General features: G+C 41.8%; 1 protein-coding gene across 1 annotated transcript in view; it reads right to left on the bottom strand.

The window, feature by feature from the left end:
- Nucleotides 1-7,272: 7,272 nt before the first annotated feature.
- The window catches only part of CABYR (calcium binding tyrosine phosphorylation regulated), a 13,590-nt gene continuing 9,036 nt past the window's right edge, over nucleotides 7,273-11,826 (bottom strand). Inside the window, exon 5 of the mRNA XM_069099801.1 lies at nucleotides 7,273-8,020. Within this exon, the coding sequence (XP_068955902.1) occupies nucleotides 7,416-8,020 (605 nt within the window). The 3' untranslated portion in view covers nucleotides 7,273-7,415. The remainder of the gene's footprint in view (nucleotides 8,021-11,826) is intronic.

The raw sequence follows: 11,826 nt of genomic DNA, 5'->3' as shown, positions 1-11,826 counted from the left end.
TGGTAGCAAACTGTAAGAAAAAGGAGCAGAGAGTGTTAGAAATTAGAGGGTTTTGACCATTATAAAAATTAAATTATAATAATACTACTCTTAGAAAAGGGTCAGTGATTGTTGACATTCTCACTATAAATAAGTCCAGAAGATGAGAGGAAGTGGAAACTAAATGGAAGTGTGATTCTCAGGTTCCCTTTGGAGAAGCAAATAAGGTACCTAAGAATTGGTTTTAACATAAATCTAGAAACAACAAGGAGAAAAAAAGTCACTAGGTGCTTGGTCATCCACATTGCACCCCTCAGATCAAAGATTTGCTAAAAGACAAAAGACGTAATGAAGATTATTGTGGATTATGCAGCCACAGAAAAAAGTGAGAAATATTCTACAAAGGACTAGATAAGGCTCTCCAAAATAAACCACTTAATGCTTTAACACCTAATGACTTCAGTGCAAACATGGGAAAGACTTTGAAAAATGTTTTTAAAAGTAGTTCAAGAGGAGGAAATGAAAGACCAGAGGCTTGTGGACTCTGCAGAGGCCTTACATCTATGTATCAAACATTCTTTGCAAGAGGATTGAAAAGTTCTGTACATAGTTAGCACTAAATGGCATTGCAAAGAATGAAGCTGATTATATTGTGACAGGAAAGGATAGGTTACTGATAGACAATTTCCAAATTGTATGCATACTACTGGTGGTAGAACAATTATCAAAGACAATATTAAACCAGAAAATTAACATCGAAAAGAAACTGTTCATTTGAAGAAGATACAAATTGATAGAATGACATTGAAAAATGTGAAATTGGTGAACTGACACTGAAACAGATTAGCACCATTTCTGAAGGAGGTTTAACAAGTTCAAATGAAGTGTCATAATAAGACCTCCAAAAGATCCTATAAACCGCCTTAACCATCAAACACTTGGTATCTCTTGACACATAAAGAGGTATGTCGGTCACAGGCAACATAGGTTTGGAATTTAAACTAATTTGTAAAATCTTAGGAGTATGGTATGTAATTATGGACAACATCATAGTATAAAGTAGCAAGAAACAGTAGGGAGGGAAAACATTTTCAGAAAACTCAGTGAAGTCAAGTTAAGTCAGATCATTATGAAAAAATGTTAGAGGTTGATAATCATAAGAAATAGAGGGGGAGGGGTGGCTAGGTGGCACAGTGAATAGAGCACTGGCCCTGAAGTCAGGAGGACCCGAGTTCAAATCTGACCTCAGACACTTAACACTAGCCATATGACCTTGGGCAAGTCACTTAACCCCAACTGCCCAGCCCACCCCTTTGCAAAAAAAAAAAAAAAAAGCTTCAGTATTTCTATAACAGACTATTTTCTTGATCAGTGATGCCACTGATGCAGTGTAGCCATGACTTGTTGCCTCTAAAATCACAATCCCTGATACCCTGCAGAAAAAAGTAGAAATGGCACTGAAACAAAAAAAAATGGGAAAAACAGCTGGACTAGAGCGAGTGCAGAGGAAATCCACAATGAATAATGATCCACAATTGTGGGGATGTTGAAGAATCAATTAACAAACCTTAAAGTAGGGAGCATACCAAACCAAGCCCTCCAAAAACTTACACACCTTATTACCAGAAAGAGAACAGTTAAAAATTCCTAAGTATTCCCATCCATATGCTTAACTATCCAATCCAGATAAGAACAATCTACATACATCTAGAGCATTCTTAAGGAAGGCATGAAAAGGGAATAGGCAAGTTTTCACAAATGACACTGTGACAAAAGACATCTCTAAAGGTAGAAGTCATCTGAAAAGTCAAAAGAATAGAAGACCTCACAGCCAACTGTCAACTATCTAAAAAGGAGAAGGGAGCATTTTGATTTGTTAATACAAAATACAACCCTAAAAGGCGGTCAGGCAGCCTGCCAAAAAGATGTCTCCTACGCACATTTTGAAACCATACAAGATAAAATGAATAAATAAAATCATACAAGATTCCTTGAAAAAAGCAACAAAAGAAATAGCTGTCAAACCCTCTTACCAGTTAAGGCATAAAGCATGGAAACATTCTTGTCAAATGTATTTGTCACTGTCATGAAGAATATCTAGTACAGTTCCAGCTGAGCATATAGATGGTTAAATCCTCCAAATATCCCCGTGTGTCAGTGATTTGGTATTGATTCCCAAAACTCCGCTAGAGAAGACACTGAGGCTCTTCAGAGACATCCAAAATCATTCAAAGCATTTCTAACTATCCAGACGGGAAAAGCCAAGTGAAAGATGAATACTTGTTGTTCAGGTTATAACATGCAGTTAGATTGGGCAGGTGATCCATCAGAATATGTATCTTGAACAGCTATTGCCGTTGGACAATGAACTAGGCCCAGAATTTAATAGAAGAGTAAGCTGTATTGCATTTGGGAAACTTGAGTAGTACTTTTACTGATTCCAAAGGTCTCTCTAAAAATGAAGGACTATATCTGCAACAATATTCTTCCAATTATCGTAGATAGCTATTGGATGTAGTAAATTACAGTCGCTGGGCCTTTACAGTGGCAGGTCACCCAAAGACCAATGGAAAGGCATACATAAGCCATTGTGGATGTACACAGGCTATAACCTAAGTTCATCTCCTTGCCAGGAGACTTGGGAGAAAGAACCAGGAAAATGCTTCTTCATTCTCTGGCTTACCAGAGCAGTTGAGTCCTTGATAAGATGGAAGAAATGAAAACCAAAGGGAAAACCAAAAACATGAATCAAAGAGTAAACTAAACTATTTTCAAGAGATTGGAAGATAAAAGAATGAAACAGAGAAGGAAGGAAGAAAAAACTTGAACTATATAAGGAACCAGAGACTCTTCCCATTGCGACTGGACCTGGCTCTTTTTGAGAAGGTAATATCCATCAAAAAGAATGAAGCAGAAATAAAGAAATCTATTATTAAGCCCCAGATAAAAAAGAAATCCTAGTATTCACAATTTCCTGGGAGGATGCAGAGTTTGCAAAAGAAGGGGAGTGAAAGAATGGGAGTGTAAATGGGAAGGAGACTAGGTTATGAAGGGCTTCGAACCCCAGAAGATTTTATATTTGATCCTGGAGATAATAGGGAGTCCACCGGACTTTATTGAATAAGGGGGTGACATAGACCTGTGCTTTAGAAAAATCATTTTGGTGGCTGAATGGAGGATGGACTAAGAGGAGAGACATTTTTTGTTGCATGGAGACCAACCACTTATAATAGTCTAGGGGTGAAGAGATGAGGGCTTGCACCAGGGTGGTAGCAGTATCAGAGGAGAGACAAGGGTGAATTGAGGAAATGTTATGAAGGTCTTGACAAGAGATTAAATAGTGGGAGTGGGGGGAAAGGTGAGTTGAGGATGGCTAGTTTGTACATCTGGGGGACTGGGAAGATGGTATTGCCCTCAAAAGTAGCAGGGAAGTTTGGAAGTGGGGAGTATTTGGAGAGAAAGATGACTTCTGTTTTGGTCATGTTGAGTTTGAGATGTCAACAGGACATCCACATCCCATTCGAGATATCTAATAGATAGCTGGAGATGACTGGAAGTCGGCAGAGGTGTTAGGGTTGAATGAGTAGATTTGAGATTCATACGCACAGAAATGATAATGGAATCCATGATAGCCAATGAGATCACCAAGTATAGTAGCATAGAGGGAGAAGAAAAGATGGCCTACAGGATAAAGCTCTTTAAGGGCTTTAACCAGAGTTTTTGCTACTGTGACCTAAATGACGATCCAGCAAAAGAGATTGAAGAGTGGTCAGATAGAACCCTCCAAAAACCTAGGGAGAAAAGAATAACAAGAAGAAGGTATATGCCCCAAAAGGAGGTCAAACAGCAGCCAAAATCGTCACAGCAGAATTCTGTAACAGAAAAAAAATTGTGAAAAAGTAAATGAATGAACAAATGACTTAACAAATGAATAAAAACCTGAAAAAAAAAAACTAGGTGTCCATCAACTGATTTCTTTGCTCTATGAATACAAGTCATCAGCACTGAGAACAATATATACACAATAACTGTAACAATACAAATAAAAATCTGACATACTTTGACCTTTGATAGCAAATTCCAAAAATTTTAGAGAAGAAATATGGGATAGCATAGGGGGAAAATAGAGGAAAAGATACTTCACAGGAGAAAATAATTAGAAATTGGAGTAACTACTCATAGATCAAATCCAATGTGAAGAAAGGATGAATAATAAAATGAACCTGAAAATCTTAATGTAGGAAGTAGTCAATCCATAAACATTTATTGTGTAAACACCTATGTACTCAGCACTGGGGGACACAAAGATAAAAGGGGCTTGGCATGAAAGGAAAACCATCTCAAGGGATGCGACAATCAAGAATGAAATTCCTATTATGAAATTACAAATGATTCTGATGGGGAAGAGAGGAAATGTTCAAGCAGCATCGGGGACTTATTAATAAATTCAGATTTTAAGAAGTCATGTAATATGAAAGGGTGGGCATATGACTGACGTAGAATATTTTTAAAGAAATGTCATGGTTCTAGAAGGATGAAGGCAAACTAAACCCCCAAACAAGTTGAGGCTGGTAAAAATACTAGAGACAAAAAAGGATTTTTTTTGTTATGTTGGTCAGAAAGAAGCAGTCTGACATTTATTAAAGTATATGAGATGATGATCACTAATGAAAGAGGAAAAAAGGCCAGAGCCAGTCAACTTCTAGGTCTGGTTTTGTTTTCTCTATAACAAAAAGTATTTTCATCTTAGAATAACAGGTCAAAAGATCATTTTGAGGGAACTGAATCACAAGATAAGTGAGGAGACATATGAAGACCCTCCTGGATGGAACTAATGACAGCCAGAGGATGCAATTGTTGAATGACTTATTAGGTAATCTGTAGAACCATGGACAGAAAACAAAAGGAAATGGTCAGATGCTATATCAATTTTCCAGAGAATTTTCCCAATTTTTACATCTTTATGGGATTAAAACTGATTCCTGACAAGATTCTTTTGTTTTTTTTTTGCTTTTTGGAAGGCAGTTGGGGTTAAGTGACTTGCCTAAGGCCACACGGCTAGTTTTGTGTTAAGTGTCTGAGATCAGATTTGAACTCAGGTCCTCCTGACTCCAGGGATGGTGCTCTATTCACTGCACCACCTAGCCGCCCTAACAAGGTTCTTAGATTATCAAACAGATGACTTGAATGAGCACACATAAAATTAAGTGCTGGCCAATGTGAACCAGAATGAGTTCAAGTGGAAAAGGAATCATCATTTATATAGCTGCCTACTCTGTACTACCAAGCACTCTTTACAAATGCCAGACTAACCTCATTCCCTTCGTGGACAGACCTGTTGGAGATCAGTAGGTGGAAGAATTGCTATAGAGAGAACATGCCCAGATTTTAGTTAGAATTCTAATAAAGTCTCTTTTTTTTCTTCATAAAGCCTTATGGACAAGATGGAGATAGAAGGGATGGGGCAGGGGTGGGAATGGGGGGTGGAGGAGGCTGGATTATATGAATTCACCAACCTTAAGTCAGTGACCAGGCTAAATCCGCATCTGCCTAAAATGGAATGTCATCAATATGCTTCGGGCCACTGTTCTCGATCCTGTGTTTTGTTCAGTCTTTTGAAATAAGTAACTTGGAAATATAAGAGTAAAATACTAAGAGCTAGTTTATTTCTGTAGCCCCCTTAACAGTTTTAAAAATGGTTTCCTTACAACCCCCCATGCTGAGAATGGTGCTTGGAATACGGTGGTTTACTGAGTTGAGGACTGGTACTACTACATCTCCATTCTGCAAATGAGAATGTTAATATTGAGTTTAGGCCATTTAGTTCAAGGTCACCAAGCTAGTCAGAGCAAGGTGGAGCTTTGACTTGAGCACAGTTCTGGGGGGTGGGGGGTGGAGCCAAAAGAACTGCAGAACAAGATACAAAGAGGGCTTGGCAGTATGGGATGATGGACCATATCTAACAAGACTTAATTTAGTAAGGATAAACTCTTCCCCTTCCCCCTCTCTCAGTTTCTGTTAACATGGAGTCTGATTTCTTTTCCTCCACTCCCCTCCCAATCCCTTCAATCTTAGACAGCTTTCTGCTTACACTCTTCAGAGATAACTTATCCTTCACCACCTCAGCTACTACAGCCTTCATGCAGATGTATTTCCGGTTATTCTTGTACTTAGCATTTTCACTTTCACATATAGCCTCAAACTCCCAATGCTGAATGACAAGTTTATCATCTTCAACCATATTACCCATTCCCTGCCAAAAGACAACCACCACCAACTGTGAATCACCATGTGATTCGGTAGAGAGAGTGCTGGAGGTTCAAATCCTTAGACCCATCCAATCCCATGAATGAAACTGAAATGTCTGCTTCGGGATTCATTTGAGGAAAGTGTCTCACTTCTAGTGTCATTAAGCAAGTGCTATCTTGATAGCCCTAGATCATTCTCTCAAGGCTCAAAATCTTGGTCATCTTGGATTTTCCCCATTCTTCTGCCTTTGCTTATGTTCCAGTCCTGTACATACCTCCTCTAATCTTTCTCTTGAAGGTGTTCCTCTCCAATCTCACTTATTCTCAAGGCAGTCCCTCTCCCCATGTCCAAACCATGATTCTGCCAGACTAATATTATCTTCCTAAAATATACTTTCATGACTATATGCCCCTTCCCCTTACTCAAAAGCTTCTATTTTCCCTATGCCCTATCCAATTCAAGCCCAAGCTTGTCTAGCATTCAAGGCCCTCCAATATCTGGCCTCTCTTTTCCTGACACTATCTTCTACTGCTTTCAGATAGAAATACCCTGTGCTCCAGAGTCAATCCAGTTTGCTCATTATCATCTTTCCCACCCCAAATCTTCCTATTTCTGTGCCTTTGTTCATCCTAGTTTCAACCCAACCTGTGCATATTTTTACCCACCTTTCAAGGGTCCAACATGCTACATCAAGCCTTCCCTACCAACTCCACCCATGCTGATCTCCCCGTTCTCTTTCACCATCCTGCACCCATCACCCCCCTTCAAGCAGGGGCATTTATTTTGTCGTTTCCAAAGTGTTTCAAGTTTTTAGCCTACCCCACCTAATAAGGCTCTTGGAACTAGGAGTCACTGTCTTGTGTTTTTATAACAATTGCTGGGTTTGTGGGATTGTCTCTTATTGTATGTACTGAGTCCTTGCCATGGGTCTGTTACGCACCTGACGGGTTTATTTAATATCAATTGATAATGAGGAAGTTTGGAGAGACAAATGAATAGAGCAAGTTAAGAATATATCCCAACTCATCACACATCAACTTGATTCAATTCAATTTAATTCTCTTTTCTTTTTTTTAAAAAAGTCACTCTCTAGATGAAACAAATCAAGATTCTGAAGCTCAATGTTAAGTTTCCAGACTTCCTCCAAAAGGTCACACCCTATTGGCAGGGACGTTTACCCACCACTTTTAGGTATCTGGTCTGCGGAGCTGGGCAGTAGTCACGGTAATTTCTCCGGCAATACCGTAACTTCCCGCAAAGGGCGTACGCTTGTCGCCAGATCCTGAACCCTTTTTGTTTACATCTTCTATTGGGATAGCCAAGGAAAGAAAAACGGGGCTTTGTGGCCTGGGGGCGTCTGGTCCGTTTGGAGGAGAGCTACCATTCTGGGGGCCTGGGGGGTGTTTCTGGAATTTCTGCTGCTCTGTGGGAACAGCAATGGGAACTTGGACTGCGGTGTATCTCTTGGAGGGATCTGGCTGTGAAATAACAGCATGTCCAGGAAGAGGTTTCCACTCCTGAGTCTCCTGAACATTGGAGCCCACTAGAATGAAGGGCGGGGCACCGGTTCTCTTGGAATCGTCCATCATCACATAAGTTGGAGAAGTGACTTTCGGTGGATGCTGCAGAAACTGTGGATCCTTAGCATTAGAGAGATAGAGGGCTGCTTGGGGAAAAGGCCCGGGCGCAGGTGGCGGTGACGGGCGGCCTTGTTGGTTCATATCAGTTAGACAATAAAGGGTCCACATGTTAGAATATGGTGGTGGTTGTCCTGCTTCGCTTGCTGCTATCGCTATAAAAAACAAAAAAACAATTTGCGGGCATTAAAGGCGGTCTCTGTATCAAGCGCTATGCACAGAAATGTTTCTGCAGTTCTTTTCCATATCAACGAGTGATAATGCTATGTGCCATAAAGCATGCTATAGAGAGGGCTACAAGAATTGTGTTTGGTAACGTGAAGAACAAAGAGGGGTTTGGCGCAAGTGAAGGAAAACAGCGTTGTGGCTCGTAGCAAGTAGCAGGGACATGAGGATTGTGGCTAAGGAGACCCTTTTCATTCCAAGTTCCGGTGTTTCCTCATACTTAAGCAAACCCAGACCTAGCTTCTGCAGAGTCCTCGGAGAGGACGTTGGTATTTACAGTCAGCTTTACAAAAATATCAGCTGAAAAGGGGGCTGAGCCATTGAAAAGAACATTCCGGCCATTATTGCACCTGCAGAATGACGTTTTCCTAACTGAGAGAAGTCAGCACTGGGGACCATCTTTTGCGCACTTTTACCAAACAGAGCAAGTCATTCTGGCTACCCAAGAGGAATCTCCCCATTCATACGACTTTGCGTATGAAATGGCCCATGCTCCCTGACTCACTGCCCCAGAGAGCACCTCGGCCCTAGGCAGGGTTTGCAATGATAGATCCAGAGCAGCGTAAACAATCGGCTGAGCTCCCACTAGGGCCGCCCCTTCGAAGAAGAGACACAACCGAGGTCCGGCAGATTATCTACCGCCCCCAAAGTCTATCATGGCAATTCTGCTTTGCCTAGAGGAGATATGTGCTGTCTTGGGGAACTGAGTCCCAGAACAGGGGCAGGGAGAAAGAGGACCTGATGTTTCCCAAAGAGAGGTACCAAAGTTTTGCTTTATTCGATATGCTGACTTCATCTTTAGCACACCGGGGATTTACCCCCTAATGCAGCCTTCTTTCAGTAATGGAAAAGCCCCATTGTGCACATGCTTAGAATGATGTTTTCAACAGCCAAGGACATGTTTTCAACTGACACTTTTGTTAATATATGTGTGTGACACATACATATATACATAATATGCAAATGCCAAGTCTTCCTTTTAAACAATAAAAAAGTTTGAGTCATCAGAGTCCTAGGAAAATACCTGGGATAAATGTCAAGTTTTTTTTTTAAGCGCTGGATATTCTGATAGCTCAATCTCAGTGAGTGAAAACATCCTTCTTAGAGCTGATGATAATATAATAATAAACCTGATCGACTGTCAGCTCAAAAAAGTGGACATTTTTTTCTCTTTTAAAAATACTTAAGCACTTGAAGACAGGAACTTGGGATGGAAGTGCCACCTAAAGCCACAAGCCTAATGACCGTCCCACATGCTACCAACCCCAGCCCTGTGCCTTGCTTTTGCATCAGTACTGAACCCCTTTCACACATTGCCAAACAGAATTGGTTATTCTTCTAAAAACCTGCTTTGCTAACACTTCTCCTAGTCACGCTTGACTCTTTTAGAAGCCCAGGTTGAGAGAGATTCTGCAGAAGGGAATGGGGGGATTGAATCATGCATGTGCCTACCCTGAAGAAAAATTAAAAGGACTTCTGCAACTCTCGTAAAGGAGGGGCAAACTGCCTCGTTCTCTAGCTGGATCGAGATGGACAAGTTAGTGCACTGGGGGGTAACGTGAGAAATGATGTGGCAGCTGGGAAGACAGCTTGATGTTAGGGTACCTCAGGAGAGGTACAGAGAGACGGAGGCTAGTCACGTGAACCACAGCAGTCTTTGAACAAGAACTCGGAGGACCTTTTAGCTACCAAAGCCATCTACAATGTCCCCAGTAATTCGAGTTCGCCCCAACTTTTCCTCTCTCCATACATTACTCAGCTGCAGAAAGCTCCCGTAGTGCAAGGGGGCAGGGGAGGAACTTAATGCGTGACCCAGTTCCTCCAACCCAGATGCAGAATTCTCCTAACCCGGTGCGAAAGCAGTTGAACACACCACCATTTTTCCCCTATTTTTGAAGAGGAGGTTTAAATGCCACCACCTAGGTAAATGTATTGCAATAGAAGATATTTTACTTTTACAGAAGTGGGAAATTTCAAATTGATGGTCAAGTCCTTAACTACATCCTTCATTCAGTTTTTGTGTCTTAAGGGTGCAACATGGTCAAACTGACACATTTTCAGAGATTCAATTTTTTAAATCCTCACTCCTGTGAATGTAAGATCTCAAACTACAAAAAAGGCATTTAAAAGGAACTGACATTTAAAAATACACAATGGAAATTAAAGACCTTATGAACCAGACTTCAGAGAGCTAACATGCCACTTGTAATATAAATTGCATCACTATCTAATTTTCTTACCTTGTGGCACCAAACCTTCTTCAGGAGCTGTTTCCCCTTCGTTTTCCCCTTCTGGCTCATTTTCCATTTCAGTAAGACCTTCTGGGACATGAGGGGCCCCACTAGCTGCAGTTTTTACAGATACCATGGAGCGCACTGATTTTGGAGTTCCCCCAGAAATGACATTTGTGGTTTCCTCCAGGGATGCAGAATTGACCCTTGATTCAGAGTGAATGGATTTTGGAGACCCTTCAGCATGCACAGATTTTGCAGACCCCTCAGCAGCCACAGATTTTGCAGAACCTTCAACGTGTACAGATTTTACAGAACCCTCAGTGTGCACGGATTTTATAGACCCCTCAGCGTGAACAGATTTTGCAGAACCCTCAGCGTGAACAGATTTTGCAGAACCTTCAGCATGCACAGATTTAACAGAACCCTCAGCATGCAAGGATTTTACAGACCCCTCAACATGCATGGATTTTGCAGACGCCTCAGCATGCAGGGATTTTTCAGACCCTTCAGCATGCAAGGATTTTGCAGACCCTTCAGCATGCAAGGATTTTACAGACACCTCAACATGCAGGGATTTTGCAGACCCTTCAGCAGTGTGCACAGATTTTACAGACCCTTCAGCAGTGTGCACAGATTTTACAGACCCCTCAGCATGCAAGGATTTTGCAGACCCCTCAGCTTGCAGGGATTTTGCAGACCCTTCAGCAGCGTGCAGGGATTTTACAGACCCCTCAACATGCAGGGATTTTGCAGAACCCTCAACATGCACGGATTTTACAGACCCCTCAGCATTCAAGGATTTTACAGACCCTTCAGCAGTGTGCAAGGATTTTGCAGACCCTTCAGCAGTGTGCACGGATTTTACAGACCCCTCAGCTTGCAGGGATTTTGCAGACCCTTCAGCAGTGTGCAGGGACTTTACAGACCCTTCAGCAGTATGCACAGATTTTACAGACTTTTCAGCATGCACGGATTTTACAGACCCTTCAGCATGCAGGGATTTTGCAGACCCTTCAGCAGTATAGAGGGACTTTACAGACCCTTCAGCGGTGTGCAGAGACTTTGCAGAGGCCTCCTCATGCAGAGACTTTGCAGAGACCTCCTCATGCAGAGATTTTGCAGAGGCCTCCACATGCAGAGACCTTGCAGAGGCCTCTGCTTGTAGAGACCTTGCAGAGACCTCAGCCTGCAGAGACTTTACAGAGGCCTCTATTTGCAGAGACCTTGCAGAGGCCTCAGCTTGCAGAGACCTTGCAGAGGCTTCCCCTTGGAGAGACTTTGCAGAAGCCTCTGCGTGCAGAGACCTTGCAGAGGCCTCCTGTTGAGGTTCTACCTCAGCCTCTTCATCAACTAAGAGTTCTGATTTTGCAGGGGATATCGTTGCTCCGTCTTTTATAAGCTCCTCTAAGGGTGTAGATTTTGCAGAGGCTACAGATTTTGCAGAGGCTACGGATGTTTCAGAGGCTACAGATTTTGCAGAGGCTACGGATTTTTCAGAGGCT

This window comes from Petaurus breviceps, unplaced genomic scaffold (genome assembly GCF_028583685.1).
Source record: "Petaurus breviceps papuanus isolate PSGF00001 unplaced genomic scaffold, PetGlider_PUasm1.0 38, whole genome shotgun sequence".
NCBI classification, from domain to species: Eukaryota; Metazoa; Chordata; class Mammalia; order Diprotodontia; family Petauridae; genus Petaurus; species Petaurus breviceps.
This window is presented reverse-complemented; position numbering and strand designations above follow the sequence as displayed.